This window comes from Solanum stenotomum, chromosome 5 (genome assembly GCF_019186545.1).
Source record: "Solanum stenotomum isolate F172 chromosome 5, ASM1918654v1, whole genome shotgun sequence".
NCBI classification, from domain to species: Eukaryota; Viridiplantae; Streptophyta; class Magnoliopsida; order Solanales; family Solanaceae; genus Solanum; species Solanum stenotomum.
This window is the reverse complement of record NC_064286.1, coordinates 610,584-632,206: the sequence shown is the minus strand read 5'-3', so window position 1 is coordinate 632,206 and position 21,623 is coordinate 610,584. Positions and strand designations below refer to the sequence as shown.

Here is a 21,623-nt window from a genome sequence, read left to right as displayed (position 1 = left end):
ATTTGCTTCCTTTGAATCCTCCTCCGATAGATGAGGCGTACTCGAGAGAGTTGTTGGGTTTCAACCAAACAAAATGCAAAGGATTCTCGATGGACTCATGAGGGGAGTCATGCATAAAACAAGATGATAAGGATTAGCAAGAGATTATTCAAAGATACAATCACGATTTAAAATGAAAATAATCACTAAATGATTTAATTAAGTCTCCCACAGATTACCACACAGCATTAAAGAGAATACGTAATTATCTAAAATGAAGTTAATGCCTTAAACATGATACCTATATATTTTCTTAATAACCTTAATTTGATAAACTAACAAAACAATTCATGATTAGCCATATTAAGAGTTGAAACAGAGGGATGTTAATCATTTCATAATTACATACGAATTCATTATAACTAGTTTAAACAACTCTTGCAAATTTTAAGTATGAAGAAATGTATCAACACTTGAGAATTTCAAAAAATGCAGGACATAGGTTTCAAGAAATTACCTAAGCTTGAGCAGAGGCGTATACAGGAGGGGTCACTGGGTTCACGTGAACCCATGGTCCCCTCCCGAAATCATATATAGTAGTGTTATATTTTTTTAAAATATTTAAATATAAATGCGTGAACCCAGACTCGAAGTATCATATAATGTAGTACGATGATGATTGGGTGCACCTCTCTAGGTGAGGTTAGAAATTTGAATCTTTTATCTATCTTGTTTTAGTTTTCTTTCTAAGATTTTGTAACTGGTTTGGATAAATAAAAGTTAATTTTGGACCTATGATTTTAAAATTTTAATGGTTTTCAGTAAAAAGAATCTAACCGATCAAATTTATGTCTTAGATCCACCTTTTTGTAATAGTGCACCCATTATCTATAAATCCTGAATACGCCTCTGAGCTTGAGGTGACTCAAGTATAACGATCATGAACTTATACTCCAAATAAAAATGCTAACTAATAGTAAAGCTACTAAGCTTTAAGAAATTTGGAAAAAACTGCAGGACATGCTCTCATGAAAGTGAAATATTTATCATTTAAATAAAACATAATTTGCAATTTTTCAGCACTTGCATATCTATTCTAGCAGCAAGGCACAGTTAAGCACTTTCAAACTTTTATCGTAACTATCATTTCGAATTTTTGAAAAGTTAAATGAAGATAGAGACATTCTTTGACAAAACTATAGAGATTGAGACATGCTACGAATCTGGAAAAAAACTTAAACAAGAAGCAGAAATCATGGCATAGAACAACACGTAGCTATGGACCTCCAAAAAGCTATGGTAGGGACTAAGTAACATATCAACATGACAACTGATTTATGGGATTTTCAAAATAAAAAATCATTTAAATACAACAATGAGATCTACAAATAGAGAAAATTGAGTTGTTGCACTCAGAAAACAATGAGATAATTCCATATACAGCTAACATATTGGTTAATTTGTAAAACTCATACGCCTATTTCAAATGATGCCGACAATGACAAGCAAAATGAACCGAATGACTTCGAGTCGAGCAACTCAAACATGAATAATGAAGAGCAAAACCCAGCTAGGCTAAAAATTTGGAAGGATTAGATTGTGGAACTCAAATCGACAAACCTAAAGTGTAGAGAACATGACAATTGAAACCAAACTATCGAGAAGATGACAATTAAGCAACCTTAGCACTGTGTATATGTAAAAAAGGATTTAGCGAAGCTTAACTTGTCACTGCAACATGAGTAAGTTATATCTCTCTAAACAAATCAACAACCAGGGGAGTCATCATTAAGGTGCTAGAACCAACAAATAATAACAACAAACATGCGTCTCCATAACTGATAGAGGACTAATAAAATTCATTCAAGATAACAACTCAAGACAGAGACGAAATCATAACGGGACATATTTAGATCATATATTTTAGGAAAAAATATATATTAACAAAACCTCAATCAAAATACCTTTAAGATGTGAGAAATCATGTAGAAATCAACTTAGTAAGATAATAAGTTACTGTTGGAAAAATAAAACATCCAACAGCTACATCCTTATTTTAAAAATTTATGACATTAAGACCCAAGCTTTCAACTAAACAAGGGAAAAGGGTCAAAAATACCCTTCAACTTTGGTTTATTGTTTGACTTTACCCTCGCTGTTAAAATGAAGTTAATTTTACCCCTCCCGTTACTAATTTCACCAAATTTACCCCTCACTAGACGGAATCCCCAAAATTGACCCGAATTTTTTTAAAAAAAAACTATTTCCTATTTTAACCCAATGATCCGACCCCATTTAGAATAACCCGGTTAACCCATTCCCCTTTTACCCATTCTCTCAAATTTTCCATATAACCCATTTCCCTTTATCCATTTTAATTCGATCTGACCCATAATATAACCCACCTGTATTCAGCTTCATCTTTTTTGGATATACACAAAAAACAATGGAGGAAAATTCATTTTAAAGACATTAACATTTCCATAACCTAAGGAGATGAAGTCGATATACAAGTAGGCCTAAAACCTCAACCTCCCCAACCTTCCTACTTCTCCCAGACGCTTAAACCCATCCCTGTCGTAATTACTGTTCCGACACGATTACCAAGCCCAAGCAATTTGGTCAAAAGCTCTTATGCCGTAAGCATGAGGTGATTCAATTGATTTATCTCTTAGTCTTTGTATCACTGTTTCAAAAACCATTTCCACATATTAAACACCTTATGTGCATTCATAAATTCCACAATCCAAGATTCAAAAAAAAATTTGAAACCCATTTCTACAGCTTCACTAACCCATTAATTAGTTCAAATTTCACAACATCAACTTACAAATCAAAGTCTGCTTCATTAGGGAGAGTATCAACGATTGTTAATTTGATTCCGCATCTAACGTTGCTGGAAGTATCCGATCTTGGGGGAGGTTCTAAGGAAGAGAGTGGGGTCTTGAAGAGATGCCTGTAATGGCAATGATAATGCCCGGAATGAGAGTTTCGGAAAAGACGAAAAAGAAGGCGAAGAAGACTTTGTTTGTGTTTGATTTGAAGCTTTAATAGGGATTTGATGTCGATGAAGATGAACAGTAGGAAATATGGAGACAGTGAATAAATTAGGTTAAATTGAAAATGAATATATGGAAAATTTGAGAGAATGGGTTAACCGGGTTATTCTAAATGGGGTCGGATCATTGGGTTAAAATAGGGAATAGGGTTTTTTTAAAAAATTCGGGTCAATTTTGGGGATTCCGTCTAATGAGGAGTAAATTTGGTGAAATTAGTAACGGGAGGGGTAAAATTAACTTCATTTTAACGACAAGGATAAAGTCAAACAATAAACCAAAGTTGAGGGGTATTTTTGACCCTTTTCCCACTAAACAACGGATTATAACTGACGTAAAATTTAAAAAAAAAAGAAGGAAGGACTAATATAACCAATCTTAAGACAATAAATTGAAGAGAAAATCTTCAAACATATACAGATGAAGCTTGGAATTTTGTAAAGAGAAAATTGAAAGGGAAAGGGTTTACCTCTTTCGGAGCAGTGAACCGAGACTACAAGCTAGAAGGGCAGCGATTCTTCCACCGAAACACGACTCGAAGAAACTCGAATGAACAAGACAAAAACGAGCGAGAGCCAAGACTGATTCGAACAGCTTCAAAGATTTTTGATTTAGATATATTTCTTCCTCTCAACACTTGGCTAACTCTTAATAGTTTCTCTCACCTTTAATCAAGAACAAGAAGAGGGTATTTATAGAAAGGGAATTGGGGTTCGGAATTGGGGGAAAGGGTAGAATAGGAATTAGAAAATCAATTCCTCAAATTCAAATTTTCAAGGGCCAAGACCTGCTCGTTGTACAAGATTTCAGCCAAATCCCATGAAATCCGAACAAACGGATCAGCGTGGACGGCTTCGATCAAGCACACCGCCCTTTCGGTCGACGTGGCGCCATCTCGTAGCCACAAGGTCAATGGGATGCGGCTGGCAGGGCTAGAATGGTTTGGTGAGGGCAGACGCCTGCTTTTTTTCGTGGATTCCGCCATTCCAGCCGCCGCTGCTGCTTTGACGTTTTGGACTGCTTTGCTGAAAAAGAAGAAGAAGGAGAATGCAGGTGGGGTCACAGCTACGTACTGATTGTTGTATGTATGTTGTATGTATTGTTTTGATTGAATTGGGTTTCTTTGTTGAAGAAGAGTTGGGCTGGGACTATAGGGGAAAAGGAATGGGTTAGTGAAGTGAGTAGGAATTTGGGATAGGGCCTGGGCTTGCTGGAAATTTAAGAAGGGCCCAAGCTTGGTCTCATGAAGGATTGGGTGAATTGGTTAGATTTCGAATTGAAGATTTGGCCTATGGATTAAAATTATATCCAAATGAATTTTGAACGTAATCAAATTGAGTTTGATTAGCAAATTTGGCTAAAATTTAAATAAAATGAATTAATATTAATAAATTAACGAGCTTCTTAATTTTAACAAAAATAAAATAATTAACTTAACTACGAACTAAATAACTTAAAATTATAATCATAACATAAACTACAGTGAATTAATAAAATAATTACCTAAAAATGTCAAATCTTTTGGAATGATTTTCAAATATTTACAAAATATAATACTTATATAAAAACATATTTATTATTTAAAAATTATAGAAATGACTAAAATTGCTTTAAAATAGCCTGAAAATCATTTTAAATTTTTTTATAAAAACTAACTATTCCAAATCGTTTGAAAATGAAGAAACTCAATGATTAATTTATATTGTGGAGGTCCAAAATTGGGTATCAACAATAAGCATGGACTGATTTAGTGTTTTTAGTTTGAAAATATAGAATATGGGAAGCAAAATGTTCATTCCTCCTTGCGATTCTCGCTCGCAATGCACATGCTCCTTCTAACCAATGAACCAAATGTAATTTGCTAAGTTTCCAAATGTGCCCTCCGCCTTGATCTTTTGGTCAACCTTCTGCATAAGTATAACACACTTCTACTCTCTGCTCTCAGTATGAAGTCACTAGTGATGGCAGAAGTTAGAGTGTTGTCCATGAATCGGAAGCTAGGAAAGTAATAAGTACTTGTTTCAAGTTCACGTGAACCCAATAGCTTTTGTGTTATGATGATGCTTCAGCCCAATGTCACACAACCAGTTATTGGACGGAGAAGAAGCAATAGAACTGGAATGCAGCTCACAAAGGTTGATTTGGGACCCAAGCCCAATTAACGACATGTTAAAAGGGACTACGGCTTAGAAAAAGAATTCATCTTTTGATTAAACGCCTGAATTGGGTGCTTTACTAATTGTATATTCTCTTTTTGTGAATTGATGAATCTGATATTCTGACAGGTGAAGAAGATTGTGAAATTATTTCTATATTTCAACTATTAAGGATAAATCTATTTGAAATCAATAACATATCCAGTGTAGCGCACATAGTGGAATCTAAAGAAGGTATAGTGTACGCAAGCTTTACCTCTACCTCAAAGTTGAGATATACTAATATTATTATCCATAAAAACAATATTAACAAATGAGAAAGGGTAAAAAACAGAGGAAGGAAAGAAAAGTGAGAATAGGGGCTGTTTAGGCCATGAAATTTTTCACTTTTTTTCGGAGTTCAACTCCGAAAAACACGTTTAACCATAAAACTCAGTCTAGAATTTAACTTTAAGTTGAATTTCGAAATTTCCGAGAAGTTGGAAAATAACAAAAAGTTAGTGTTCACTTCAATAATAGAGAACAAGGGCTTCAACATGACTCACTTAATCAATTGGAGAGAAAATTCCAAAAGCAAACATATACTTTTACTTTTTATCTACATTTCTTTGTCTGCCATATGGAATCAGATTTTTTGAAATGTTATCTAATCAAACATTACCACTTTACTAATGACCCCACTACTTTTTTAGTTTTCATTGTCATACACCAAATTCTCCATTATTCCACTTAATCAATTGCAGAGAAAATTCCAAAAGCAAATATTACACTTTTCCTTTTATTTCTACTTTTCTGTGTCTGCCATTTTGAAATGTTATCTAATCAACACTCCCACTTTAATTTTGACCCCACTACTACTATTCCTGCTTGCATTCTCATATACCAAATTCTCTATTATTGCTCTTGTTAAACTTTCATTTAATATCTCACCTTTACTTTCCAGTAACCATGTGATGTTTAAGGCCTTCTTTTTCTTTTTGGGATTTGCACCTGATGTCTGGTTTTTGAATTCAAAAGTATATATGTTACTTGAACTCGAAACATCTGGTTAAAAAAAGAACTGAGTACTTACCATTCCATCAAAATCTTTGGTGATACACCTCCCCTTCTACTAGTACCTTTTTTTTTTTTGATCTGTTCAGAAAAAAGTTTGTAAAAGATATACATAAAATTGAAATAATTAATTTTACGAAGAAACCACGAGTTCGAGTACTCCATTTTTAACACGTAAATTCACCGTTGGTGTTAAAATAGTAGAGGTCCATGTGAGGGAGAGTTAATAGAAAATAGTAGTAACTAGCTCAAAACTGTGTATTTATCAGCTTTCATTTTACTCTCTTGTATTCATTCACTCTCAACCTATTTTTCTTACTCAAAAGCATTTTCATCTACCTTTGTCTCCTTTTAACTAAGAAATCAGAGGAGATAGATATGGAATTCTTATCTATTTTTGTGGAAAGGGTAACAGATTGCTTGATCCAGCCAGTTTCGCGAGGGATTGGGTATCTCTTTTACTATAAGAGCAATATCAGATTTATGGAAAATGAGTCTCAGAAGCTGGAGGATATCAGAATTGGGGTGCAACAAAGAGCGGAGGCTGACCGGAGAAACTTACAAGTCATTTCTCCCAATGTTGAGGCATGGTTTACTAGTGTTGATACTACTACTGCAGATGTGGCAGCTGTAATGCGACGAGGTAGAATTGAGGTTGAAAGATATGGTTGGTGTCCGAACTTGAAGTCACGTTACTCCCTGAGCAGGAGAGCTAAGAAAATTGCACTGGAAATGATTGAACTTCGAAATGAAGGCAATGATTATGCTGTTTTCTCCTATCCTGCTGTCCAAATTGAAGTTATACCTAGTAACAGTGCTGAGGAGTTTGACTCCAGAAAAATGCAAGAGGATGAGGTCATTGCAGCTTTGAAAGATGATGGGGTCACTAAGATTGGGATATGTGGTATGGGTGGTGTTGGTAAAACAACACTCGCTGAGAAAATCAGACAAAAGGCGAAACAAGAAAGGGGTAATTTCATAGATGTCGTCATGGTAACTGTCAGTCAACAACCAGACTTGAAAAAACTTCAGGGTGAGATCGCAAGAGGAGTCGGACTGACATTAGAAGGGGATGATATGTGGAGTCGTGGAGATCAGCTGCGTACAAGGTTAATGGATCAGAACAACCGCAACCTTATAATCTTGGATGACGTTTGGGAGGCTTTTCATGATCTAGACAAACTTGGAATTCCAAGTGGAAACAACCACAAACATCGGTGCAAAGTGATATTGACAACACGTTACCGAAATGTTTGTGAAGCAATGGAAGCTCAGAAGATCATGGAAGTTGGAACATTATCTGAAGAGGAAGCATGGTGCCTTTTCAAGCAGAAAGCTGGTGATTCAGTTGATGTTTCTTCTGTTCATGACACAGCAAAAGAGGTTGCCAAAGAATGCAAGGGGTTGCCGCTTGCAATTATTACAGTTGCAGGAGCACTAAAGGGTAAAGACGAGCCTTTGTGGAAGGATGCCCTTAAACAATTACGTGATGCAGAAACAAGAAATATCCCTGGAGTGCATACAAAGGTGTATAAACCTCTGAGGCTAAGCTATGATTACTTGGAAAGTGATGAAGCCAGGTACCTCTTTTTGCTTTGTTCTTTGTTCAAGGAAGATAGTGATATTAGGACTGAAAAATTGCTTAAATATGGAATGGGGCTTCGCATCTTTTCGAAAATTAAAAATATAGAAGAAGCAAGAGATAGGATGTGTAATCTGTTAGAAACATTGAAAGATAGTTTCTTATTATCCCAAGGTTCAAAAAGAAATCATGTCAAAATGCATGATGTGATCCGTGACGTGGCTATAAATATTGCGTCTGAGGGAGATCATAGCTTTATGGTAAGTCATGATGTGAACTCAGAAGAGTTCCCAAGAATAGACTTTTACAAGCAGCAATACAATCACATGTCAATTGTTGCAAAGAAATTTGATGAGCCTTGTAGCCCAATAGTTTGCCCAGAACTGAAGCTTCTAATGTTGAAACTCTGTTTTGAAGAGCCATTCAAGTTACATGATGATTTTTTTGATGGAATGAGTAAACTCAATGTCTTAAGCCTGAGGGGATACAGATATAAGGAGTCCATTCTGTCTTTTCCAACATCCATTCAGAGGTTGTCAAGTCTGAGGATGTTGTATCTGAAAAGATTAAATTTGGATGACATACCCATTATTGGCAAACTTGTCAATTTGGAAATTCTTTGCATAAGAGATTCTCAATTAGAGGAGGTGCCAGTGGAGATTGGAAATTTGGCCAATCTAATTATGTTAGAGTTGCACAATGAGTATACAACACTTAAAAGGATTTCAGCGGGGGTGTTATCAAAACTAGTTCGAATGGAGGAACTTCATATGGTGGGAGTAGAAGATTGTTGTTACTCCACCCTGAGGGAACTGGAATCTTTATCGAAATTGACTGCACTGACATTAAGTAAATGTTCCGAAGATGTGATCTACAGTAACTTGCGCCTTCCCTCCAGGTTGACACGGTACACTCTTAAAGTGGGTAATGCTTTCACAGTGACCAGGGGTGATTACGGAAAGAAAATTGATTTAAATGTCACTCAGACCGTCCCATTGGGTGATTGGATCTGCCGCCTGTTGAAGGAATGCGAAGTTGTACATTCAAAGGGAAAAGGCTCTAATAACGTGTTGGCCGAGTTGCAGCTGAATGAGCTTCAGAACGTGAAAGTTCTCGGCCTCTCTAATTGTGATTTAGTGACCCATTTATTGAATATCTGTGGGAGGACACATGAAGTAATCAAGTTCCCCAATTTAAATGAGTTAGAACTTGAATCTCTGGAATGCCTGACTCACATTTGCAGTGATGACAATGTTGAGGGCATTGAGTTCCCTCAATTATGGGAAATGGTATTCAAGGGGTTACCTGAGTTCCAAAATTTCTGGCCTACCACCAACAACTCCATCACCGACTCAAATCCTCTTTTCAATGAAAAGGTTTGCTTTTTATGATGACAAATAAGGACTTTTTTTAAAATATGAAACGAGCTTACTTTTTCACTTTTTATTTTGAGGGTTTTTATGAATTAAAATTTTACCTTTTACTTGAGCACTAAAGATATTTACTTACACAAAGTATATTCTTTTATCGTTATATAAATGATTTAGATATACCTTTTTGGTCTAACCAAGTGAAAAATAATTTTAAATTAATTTGTTATATGAAAATTCCATATAAGGATATATTTGATTCTTTTTACACGGGAATATTTTTATCGACTTTTTTTATTCAATGGCTAATTTAAGTTTTTAATACCTCCCTTATAAATATATTTGTTTATCATTATTTGAGTTTCTTATTCTTATTCATTTTTGTGTGTGTGTGCGTGCGCGTGTGTAAATAAATAGATATGAAAAAAGAAAAAAAAATAAGAACAAAATAAGTTGTATTTAGTTTTTTGAGTGTATTATAATGTATTTAGTAATCTATGACTTTTATCGAACTATATTGCATAGTCAATATTGTATATTTTATATGAATTTTGGTTGATAAAACATGGCTATATTTGTTGTAAACTTAATTACTTTATTGTATATATTTGAAACTACCAAAAAAAGAATATAATGTGTTTGAGATACTAAAAAACTTTTTAAAATATTAAACGAGATTATATGATTTTTTTTAAGGAAAAATTACTAGGATGGGTACCTTTTTAATAAATAATTAGTGATTTTAGCGATATTTTTTATTTATAACCATATAGAGTAATACTATGATAAATCTGTAAAATGTATTAAAATTGAATTATGTGTGCAGTATATATGTTTTATAACTATTTTCTTAAATATATTATACTTGTTTGGTAAGAAATTAACACATTGTATTATAAGTGTATTAAAATGTGTGATAAATATATTATTCATCAACAAAACTTGTATTATATGTGCTCTATAAATTGTTCTCTGTGATATGTATTAAAATTATATTATAAATATATTAAAAGTGATCAAGTAAAAAAAATGTTAATTGCTAGAAATGATAAATATTTTTTTAATATAGTATATTTATGTAAGTTTCCTTTTTTTTTTATGTATATATTTGGCTCTTTTAAAATATATAAATGTGTCTAAGCACTTTTGGCTTCTCCACGTATGACCTAGTATTTTCTTCCTACAACAAAATACAATAAAGTTTGATACTTCAACTTTTGTAGGTTTCTTGTCCCAATCTGAAAGTGTTAAACATCCAAAAACTTGAAAGGATAAGTGCTCTATGCTCTCATCAACTTCCAACTGCCTACTTCACCAAACTTGAATCATTGGTGGTATTTCAATGTGAGAAATTGAGAAATCTGATGTCTCCATCAGTGGCTAGAGGTGCTCCCAATTTACAGAGTCTATGGATAAGAGATTGTCAATCAATGAAAGAAGTGATCACAGAAGAGGAAGAACAAGGACAAGGAATCATGACCTTATTTCCCTCCTTGAAAGTGTTGGAGCTTTGCAGGCTGCCTAAGTTGGAGCATTTCTTTCTGACGGAGCATACAATTGAATTTCCATTACTCAGAGAAGTGAAGATTGATGATTGTCCTGAAATGAATACGTTTGTCCAACAAGGAATATTTATGAGTATTCCGAGTCTCGAAAGTGTGAACAGTGATGCAGTTGATCTCAATAAAGTCATGTTCAATTCTAAGGTTTGTCTTGTACCTCTAGCTGTATAATTAACCAGTAAACTCGTTCCGCGCTAATTAATTGGATTTTCTATTGTTCAAAAAAAATTATTTTAGTTTTCAAATTTTAACCAGTGATATTATTCACACTTACTCTATATATTACGAATCTTCATCATCTAAGTGTTTTTAAATCTTCTAAAATACTTGATTTTTATGTAATATATTGTAAGTAAAAACAGTAGTTTTATTATTCTTACTAGAAATAATAGAAAGAAAAAAATTCAATAAAACTTGATTTCCTTCTATTCATTTTGATAAATTTCTAAACTAAATTATTTATTATATATTTAATACAAATCTAATATATGAATCTCGGATGCACTTTTCTCTTATTTCATTCTTTTACTTTCTCTTTAAATTCTTTTATTTTTACTCGTTTCCTTTTTTCAGCGTTTCTTTTCTTATTTTCCTACCTCTTCATTTTTTATTTTTTATTTTTGAAAATCAGATCACGTTTTCTTCTTCTTCTTTTTTTTTTTTTTTTTAAATTATTTTTCTTCTTCTTCTGATTCCCTAATAATAATAATAATTACTTAGTGATTTATGCAGTAACTATTCAATTTAATTAGAGAGTAGTAATAGAATATTCAATAAAATATGAAAATCATACAATTTAATTGAAGAATGAATCATTAGCAATATGAATCATTAAGAACCAACACAATATTATAAATTAATTTTTTAAAACAATTGTCATCAAGCTAAACATTTTTCTTAAAATCGATATATAGCAAAGAATCAACAAATGATTCTTATTAATTTTGACCCTCCAATTTATATGTTACAATCACATTGACACTGACATAGTAAAGATACATAATTTTTGTCTTCCCTTCTTTATAATATTACTAGTGTATTTGTATGTGCTTCGCACAGGTATAAGAAAATATTAAATACATTTTAAAATAATTAATGTCACGATTTGATAAATATTCTAATAAATTATATAATAAAAGAGAGAAATACAAATTAAGTTACCTGATATTATCTATTCAGGAAAATTGCAAAAAAAAATCTCATGCAGCATTTTCAATTTAAAATAGCTAATAAAAAAGATGAAAACATAAAAGTTGATATGAAAAGTTCCAGCCATGTAACAGTCCTTTAATTATCATAGTTTCATACTAAATTCAATGATTCTTATATCAATATTATTGGTTCAACCAACAATATTAAATCTACTCGATCATAAATTCCGTGACTTTTTTTTTTGTATAAATGACTGCATGATAAAAATATACAAAATAAAATATATTTGTGCTAAATCATAGTGAGAAAAAAATATTTGAATTATATTCGAACATATTTATGCACAAAACTCAAAAGGTTGGAGAGATTTTTTTTATTTTTTTCGATATTCATATTCATGCTCGTACTGGCATTCATATAGTACATATTTATGTCGCATAAGATTCATTAATATTAAAATTTTATATTTAAACTTTCGTTCTTATAGTATACATTGCGAGAAGAAAGAATTAAGTTGCTATAGTGAAACACTGTCGTTGAGGTTTTTCTTTTACAATAAAAATAAAATAAAATTGAACATAATTTAGTTGTATAGAGATTATTAAAGAGTACCAAAGAAATATTTTTTTTAAAAAAATACGTATATGTAGCGTTGAAGATGTAGAAAAAGTACTAAAAGTTGGATGTGAGAAAAATAAAAGAAATGTTTTTTTTACTTTCAATAACGATTAATAAATCTAATACACATTGATCATATATTCACATTTATTATGGTAAAAAGAGGGAAAAAATATGACTCTTTGTTATCCTTATTCACACCTCATTTACACTGTTAGAAAGAAGCTTAGCTTATATATATGACTTTTCTTCAACACTTTAAAAATTGTTATCTTAAAATTATATAACAAATTAAAATAAAGAGAAAATGAAATAATTACTTAATTTTGACTGTCGATCTTCTTCTTTTTTGGCTTGTAATGCCTTTAAAATTACATGAAAAGTGATGAAGACAAAAATAAATTATTACCAGCCACAAAAAATCACTTAACTATATTAGAAAGTAAAAAATAAAGAAGGGTCATAGTATTCTACTATTAAGAAACGCATATACAAACCATGAACAAAAGAAAGAAAGCATCAATAGTATATTCACTATATATATTAAATCATGTAAAGAGAAAATCCAAAGAAGATGAAGAAAGAATTTGAATAGATATGAGACTTAAAAAAAAAAAGCAAAATAAATCAGGTAAAGAGAAAATCCAAAGAAGAAGAAAATGACTGATACACAACATAAGAATTTGATTATGTGAGCATAAATTTAAGGGAAAAGGGACAAATATACCCCCGAACTATTACAAATGGTATGTTAATACCCTTCGTTATACTTTAAGGTTGTATATACCCTCACCGTTACTCTTTTGGGTTGTGTATACCCTTAAAACTAATGGACGAACACGTGGCTTCATCGTAGCCATTTACTCGATTTTTTTTTTTATTTACCTAAAATAAAAGATTCACCCGACCCACAACCAAATACCTTCATCTGTTTTGTGTGAGAATATCACTGAATCCTTGCTAATCCAAAAAAAAAAAAAGAGAAATAAAAAAAAATCTTCATCTAGAATAAACTCAATGCATCCTCCTTAAAGTTTAGACAACAACAATGAATCATCCGCTTTCAACAACACAAATTTTCAACTTTGTGCAAAATTAAAATCAAAAGCTTTCCAACAACAACCACAAAAATATGGTGCACTTGGTTAATTTCATCAAAATCTATTTCAAGAATATTTTTGAACCCTTTTAACCACAACAAATCAATGTGAGCTCAATTTTTTTTTATTCAATTGCAAATTCAATTTAAAGCTTGAAGCTTTATCCATCAATGGTGGTAGTATTTTTAACCCGTTTCAACGGCAACTAATTAATTTAAGTTAAAATTTTCTTATTTGATTGCAAACCCACTTTTCTTGAAGCTTTGTCCATCAATGGTGGTAGTATTTCCAACCCCTTTCAACAACAACAAATCAATTTAAATTCGAAATTTTTTATTCTATTGAAGACCCACTTTTAAACTAGAAGTTTCGTCCATCAATGGTGATAGTATTTCCAACCTCATTCAACAACAAATCGATTTGAACAATAAATTAAAATGGGTCTCTTGTTTGTCAATGAAATAACAAGCTACTGTATCTTTGTTTAATGAGATTTGAAAAAAGCTGCAAATGAAGATGTATTGAAGAACAATTTCGTGTTTTGTTTGATTTAAAAGGTTTTGGGTTATGTTTTAATGGAGGAGGGCTCTTTGTTTTTATTTTAATTTAAAATGTCATAGTGTTTTAATTTGGGTCATGGGTGGGTTTTTTAATTTTAGGTAAAAAATAAATAAAATCGGGTAAATTGTTAAGATGAAGCCACGTGTCCGTCCGTTAGTTTTAAGGGTATACACAACCCAAAATAGTAACGGTAAGGGTATATGCAACCTTAAAGTATAACATAAGGTATGTACGTACCATTTGTGATAGTTTGGGGTATATTTGTCATTTTTCCCTAAATTTAAAGGGGAACTAGATGATTCTTTAGGAACTATTAAATTAAATGGCAATAAAAATATGCTAACAATAGGTTTTGCCGTTTTGCACATGTATATTCCAATCTTATATTTGTCAATTGTCATATAGGCTTCTTCTTTTTTATTAACATAAATTAATTACAATTATGGGAAAAGTTACATGGAAAAAAATCCCGAGGGAAGAGGAAAAGTTGAGCAATTAACTATCAGATTAATTTTTTGCTTTGTTATTGTTAACATAACTTGAAGAAGATATATTATAGTGAGAGGTTAAAAGTTGAGTAATTAAATGTTAGATTTTTTGAAATATTAAAAATAAAATAAGTAAATAAATGAAGGGAAAAAAAGGAGAAAAAAGATAAATATAAATAGAGCCCGTAAAAGAGGTGTTACATCACTTTGTCCCGTTAATTAATTAAATTTTTCTTTTTCATCTTAAAAATTAAACAACTTATCACCTCGTGTTTAAGCACTTTTGGCTTTTCAACGTATGATCTAGTGCTAATTGCTTATGGTTTGATACTTGAACGTTTGCAGGTTTCTTGTCCCAACCTGGAAAAGCTATACATCAATCGGGCTAACAGCATAACTTCTCTATTATCTCGCCAACTTCCAATTGCGCCAGACTTCAGCAAACTTGAAACATTGGAAGTAAAGAACTGTGGAAAATTGAGAAACTTGATGAATCTATCAGTAGCCAGAGGTGTTTTGAATCTCCGAATACTAAAGATAGATGGTTGTNGATAGATGGTTGTGCATCAATGGAAGAAGTGATCACAAAAGAGGAACAACAACAAGGAGATGGAATCATGACCTTATTTCCCCTGTTGGAAGAACTGGAGCTTTGTAGGCTGCCTAAGTTGGGGCATTTCTTTCTGACGGAGTGTACTCTCGAATTTCCATTTCTCAGAGAAGTGATAATTGATGACTGCCCTGAAATGAATACGTTTCCCCAACAAAGAATATCCGTGAGTACACCGTGTCTCAAAAGGGTGAACAATGATCATGAGGTGAAAGTAGTTGGATTTGTACTTTTTAGCTATATTGAACATTCGCAGGTTTCTTGTCCCAGCTTGGAAAACCTATCTATCTATAGAGCTGACAGCATAAGTTCTCTATTCTCTCACCAACTTCCATACTTCAGCAAACTTCAAATATTGGATGTAGAGAATTGTGTAAAATTAAGAAACTTGATGTCTCCATCAATGTCCAGATGTCTTCTGAATCTCCGGACACTATATATAGAAAATTGTGAGTCAATGGAAGAAGTGATCACAGAAGAGGAACACCAAGGAGAAGAAATGACTAATGAGCCCTTATTTCCACTGTTGCAAAGGCTGTATCTTCAAAGGCTGCCTAAGCTGGGGCATTTCTTTCTGACCAAGCATGCTCTTAAATTTCCATTTCTCATACTATTGGATATTGATGATTGCCCTAAAATGAAGACGTTTGTCCAACAGAGAGTATATATGGGTACAGCGAGTCTCAATAGTGTGAACAATGATGATGAGGTGAAAGCAATGTTCAATTCTAAGGTTTGTCTTGTGCCGCTAGTGCATAACTATTAATATAAATATTTTTGTCATGCATTAGTACACCCCTGGTCTACTGCTCTCTTACCGTTTTAACTAGCAAATAATTAATAGTAACAGTAATCTTCTCAGATAGTCATTTCTGTTTCTCACCTGATACCTATGTTGACTGAAGTAACAAATATATATAGGCGAAACTAAAAATTTGTAACCGAGGGGTTCATGTAAATCTAATAGCTTTTGCCCAGAAACTTTAATCTGTATTAGTAATATCTAGATTATGAACGCGATTGTTATTGGATATTACCCTAAGGTCATTAGAGATATTTATAAATTTCAAATTCTGAATCTGCATCTCGTTCTAAATTCTTTATTTTTTACGCCTCAATAGGACTAATAAGATAAGAAATTACCCCTTGCTTGTACTTTTTCTTTTGAGTTTCGTTTTTATTATATATATAAAAAAACTAGTCCTAAAAAATGTCTTTCATTATATTTAACAGCTAATATATATGTGGATTTGTTTTCTCATGTCATCTTGTACTTTATCTCTTTTTAAAAGATTTTAAAGAATGCTATTTTGGAGAAGCTTTTTAAAATATTTCTTTTATTTGAGTAATTTGACCTTAAATGATTTCTTTCATATTTTGAAAATAATGGTATTTATATGGGATGTTTCTCAAAAAATAACTGTTAAAACTATAATAATTGCTTTATAATACTTTTAATCAAACCTAGTTTTTAAGCACTTTTGACTTCTCAACTTGTGACCTAGTGTTTTATTTGTGGGTGTTAATTGTCTTATGGTTGGGCCCTTATCATCCCTTCAACATTTTCAGGTTTCTTGTCCCAGCCTGGAATATCTACAGATCTGGGAAGCTGAAAGCATTAGTGCTCTATGCTCTCACCAACTTCCAACTGCCTACTTCAGCAAACTTCAAACATTGAAAGTACAGGATTGTAGTAAATTGAGAAACTTGATGTCTCCAACAATGGCCAGAGGTCTTCTGAATCTCCAAATGTTATCCATAGAAGACTGTGAATCAATGGAAGAAGTGATCACAAAAGGAGAAGGAATCATGACCTTATTTCCCCACTTGGAAGAGTTGAATCTTATCAGGCTGCCTAAGCTGGGGCATTTCTTTCTGGCGCAGTGTACTCTTGAATTTCTATTTCTCATAGAAGTGATAATTGATGACTGCCCTGAAATGAAGACGTTTGTCCAACAGGGAGTATATGTGGGTACAACGAGTCTCAAAAGTGTGAACAGTGATGATGAGGTGAAAGTAGTTGATGTCAATAAAGCAATGTTCAATTCTAAGGTTTGTCTTGTGCCGCTAGTTGTATAACTAATTACTGCTCTCTTTTCGTTTTAATCTTTAGATAGTTATTTTTGTTTTTCACTTCCTGTTACCTTGATGTAAGATGAGATATGGTTCATTTTTAGATTTGTACTTTAAGCTATATTGAATTTTCATCCCTTATATAAAATACAAGGCCTTCAACATTTGCAGGTTTCTTGTCCCAACTTGAAAAAGTTATACATCAATGGGGCTAACAGCATAAGTGCTCTATGCTCTCACCAACTTCCAACTGCCTACTTCAGCAAACTTGTAAAATTGAAAGTAAAGAGTTGCGAAAAATTGAGAAACTTGATGTCTCCATCAGTGGCCAGAGGTGCTTTGAATCTCCAAATACTAAAGATAGATGATTGTCAATCAATGGAAGAAGTGATCACAGAAGAGGAACAACAAGAAGAAGGAATCATGACCTTATTTCCGCTCTTGGAAAAGCTGAATCTTCTCACGCTGCCTAAGCTGGGGCATTTCTTTCTGACAGAACATGCTCTTGAATTTCCATTTCTCAGAAAGGTGAAGATTGATGCCTGTCCTGAAATGAAGACGTTTGTCCAACAGGGAATATCTATCAGTACACCGATTCTCAAATGTGATGATGAGGTGAATGTAGATGATCTCAATAAATGGATACAACAGAGGTTCAATTCTAAGGTTTGTCTTGTGCCGTAGCTGTATAATTAATTAACTCTTTCCGTCTTAACTTAATAGTAATAGTAATATTCACATACTTATTTATGTTTGTCAACTTCCTTGTACAATATTTTCAATTAAAGCATCACTATTCTCTGCTCCCAGGAACAATCTGAAGCTAGTGATGACGACGATGAATCTGAAGCTACCAATGGTGATGCATCTGAAGCTACCGAGTCTCGAAAGGGTAAACCATGATTTTGGTGTGATAACAACAAAGCCAAACCTAGTGATGGCAGAAGCTAGTGATTCAGTCTATGAATCCAAAGCTGGCTAGGAAGGTAATGAGTATTCCATGAAATAGTCCAAGTTAGATCGAACATCATCTAATACCTACACCGTTGTTTGTTGATTTTTGAAAGAAGGGGCGGATCTTGAAGAAGCAGCGCGAGTAAAATGCTCGCGATGGAGGTAACACGTAGAGGCGGATCAATATTATAATCCATGGATTCACTTAAACCCAACAGTTTTTGCCAAAAGACTTTGTATTTGTATCAGTAATTTCTTTAATTAGAAACTCTTTGGTCGTGCGGAGGGTGTAAAACATCCCAAATTAGTTGAGGTAACTTTCTGATTGATTTTGATTCAAGGACAATCTTTTACATTGTATTGAAGTAGAGAAGTCCTAGTTTGGACACTCTTCTTTATTAATTACTTCTTACTTCTTTAATTAGAAATTCTTTAACAATTTCAAAAACAAAGGTTAACTATAGCGTGAAGAATTGATTTGTACTTTCCAGAATATGGGAAGCAAAATGTTCATTCCTCCATGTGATTTTCCTCTGATTGCTTTTGCGAAACCTTGACGTTGGCAGGCAGTGTAAGTGATTGCTCTTTGTCGAGCACAGAAGGAGCTTTGACCATGTGAATGCTCTGCTCGAGCTCCTTTGTTGCTTCTCTCTGCTCCTTGGCTTTCTTTCCTTTTTATCCTGTATGATTTGCCAATTAATGTTATTTGCAAGAAAAAGCACATGATAAATTAGAAGTAACGGAAATTAGTGAAACACGGTCTAAGGAACCTCTTTGTAATATATATTTTTTTCAATTCTCAAACTATCCTAACCATGAGGAGTAATAGCACTTTAAAATGGTTAGCCCTGCTCAAACAAGAACATATGCACTATAGCTTGATATTAACAAGTCAAAGATTTACGGGGATACTTATCTTGTGATTTCGTCACAGAAAATAACGAGTCCAGCTAATTAAATACTATTTTCTTAAACCTAACTATGGAAAGCATATATCATAGACAAGTACGTAATGGAAACCAAATTTAACTAACTCAAATCAACAAGGCAAGAAAGCTTAATATTCTACCTTTGTGTCGTTTCGAACAAATTGAATACCATGGCCTGAATATACAGTTGTGGAACAAACCCAACATTTTTCCAATCTCATCGTGTCGTCCTGTTATATTGCCCTAATTCACTCTGTACCATAACAAATGCAGTATTAAATAAAAACCAAAACACTAACCAATAAGCAACACTAGAGTTATACACCAAAGATAAACTCTTTATAGATACAGAAAGAGGAATGCTTATCTTTTCCACGCAGAAATAAATCGAAAACTAATTAGAAGGTAGGAATAATCCAGATTTCTACTTACAAACAACGTACTAATATAACAAATAAGACAACTATTGCATAGCGCCAATAGAATATTTCATCTTGTAGATGTATAGACATCTTCTCGCTCTCAATGCTTATGCTCCTTCTAACCAATGAATCAAATGTAATTTGCTAAGTTTCCATATGAGCCCTCCGCCTTGATCTTTTGGTCAACTTTATGCATAAGTATAACACACTTCTACTCTTTGCTCTCAGTATGAAGACACTAGTGATGGCAGAAGCAAGAGTGTTGTCCATGAATCGGAATCTAGGAAAGTAATAAGTACTCGTATCAAGTTCACGTGAACCCAATAGGTTTTGTGTAATGAACAAGCTCCAGCCCAATGTCATACAACCAGTTATTGGGTGGAGAAGAAGCAATAGAACTGGAAGGCAGCTCACAACGGTTGGTTTGGGACCCAAGTCCAATTAACGACAGGTTAAAAGGGACTACGTCTTAGAAAAAGTATTCATCTTTTGATTAAACACATGAATTGGGTGCTTTACTAATTGTATATTTTCTTTCTTTGAATTGTTGAATCTGATATTATTTCTATATTTCAATTATTAAGGATAAATCTATTTGAAATCAACAACATATATCCAGTGGAGACTGAGTAAGGTAGAGTGTACGCAAACTCAAAGGTGAGATATAAAAAATATTATTATCCATAAAAAAACAATATTAACAAATGAGAAAGGATAAAAACCAGAGGAAGGAAAGCACAGAAAAGTGAGAATAGGGGCTGTTAGGCCATGAAAATTTTTCAAGTTTTTTCGGAGTTCAGCTCCGGAAAATATGTTTGGCCATGAACTGGTGTTCTCATTATGTGGACTTGTGCAATGCTCCCCTCATGAGCTAGCTTTTGAAGTTTTATCTTTACCGCCATAAAACTCACTCCAGAATTCAACTTCCAAGAATTTGAAAGAAAAAAAAAGTTGTTTTCAGTACAGGAGTAGAGAACAGGGGCTTCAACATGACTCACTTAATCAATTGGAGAGAAAATTCCAAAAGCAAACATATACTTTTACTTTTTATCTCATTTCTTTGTCTCCCATACGGAATCAGAATTTTTTNCAACATGACTCACTTAATCAATTGGAGAGAAAATTCCAAAAGCAAACATATACTTTTACTTTTTATCTCATTTCTTTGTCTCCCATACGGAATCACAATTTTTTGAAATGTTATCTAATCAAACACTGCCACTTTAATAATGACGCCACTACTTTTTTAGTTTTCATTGTCATAAAACAAATTCTCCATTATTTCACTTGATCAATTGCAGAGAAAATTCTAAAAGCAAATATTACAGTTTTCCTTTTATTTCTACTTTTCTGTGTGTGCAATTTTGAAATCTTATCTAATCAACACTCCCACTTTAATTTTGACCCCACTACTACTATTCCTTGCTTGCATTCTCATAGACCAAATTCTCTATTATTCCTCTTGTTAAGCTTTTATTGAATGACGAGAGGGAGTTGCTCGGATGGTAAGCACCCCTCACTTCCAACTCGAAGGTTGCTAGTTCGAGTCACCAAGGGAGCTGTCACACCCCAAATCCGGATGTGATGGCACGTGTCCATTTCCCACCGAACACATCAGCCTAACCCAACCACAACGATAAAGAAGTAGAAATACGAGAATAAAAGATAATAAATAAGCGGAAGACTTTAATTAAGACTCAACACTACCCAGAATTTGGTTGTCACATGTACAAACCTCTAAATACAGGATTCGAATAAAAATATACAAGTCTCAGAGTATAGTTCTCGAATAGAACAAAACTGAAAGTAAAGATAACTCAAGGGCACGTCTGGAATGAACCGCTACCTCTCGAGTATGTCCCGAAGCTCAATCTGCTAAAGAAAATACTAAGCCGAATCTGAGAGAGCTGTCAACCTACACAATTGTGTAGAAGCAAGGGTGAGTACCGAAAACCACA

General features: G+C 33.2%; 2 protein-coding genes across 10 annotated transcripts in view; one reads left to right on the top strand and one right to left on the bottom strand.

Moving 5' to 3' along the window:
* Positions 1-21,623, bottom strand: part of LOC125865709 (probable ribosome biogenesis protein RLP24) — an 83,387-nt gene that overhangs the window by 1,151 nt on the left and 60,613 nt on the right. The window lies entirely within an intron of this gene.
* LOC125865704 (probable disease resistance protein At4g27220) overlaps positions 1-21,623 on the top strand; it is a 91,458-nt gene that overhangs the window by 12,625 nt on the left and 57,210 nt on the right. For 2 of the 8 annotated variants that reach the window (XM_049545920.1, XM_049545916.1), the window contains exons 3-5: positions 15,544-16,020; positions 16,857-17,339; positions 17,532-17,975. The exons of 1 other annotated variant lie outside the window; for it this stretch is intronic. In XM_049545920.1, the coding sequence (XP_049401877.1) occupies positions 15,544-16,020; positions 16,857-17,339; positions 17,532-17,975 (1,404 nt within the window). Of the gene's footprint in view, positions 1-6,297; positions 9,203-10,419; positions 10,903-15,543; positions 16,021-16,856; positions 17,340-17,531; positions 17,976-21,623 lie in introns of those variants that run through there. 5 more of the 8 variants (XM_049545921.1, XM_049545918.1, XM_049545919.1 and 2 more) reach the window with 4 other exon arrangements.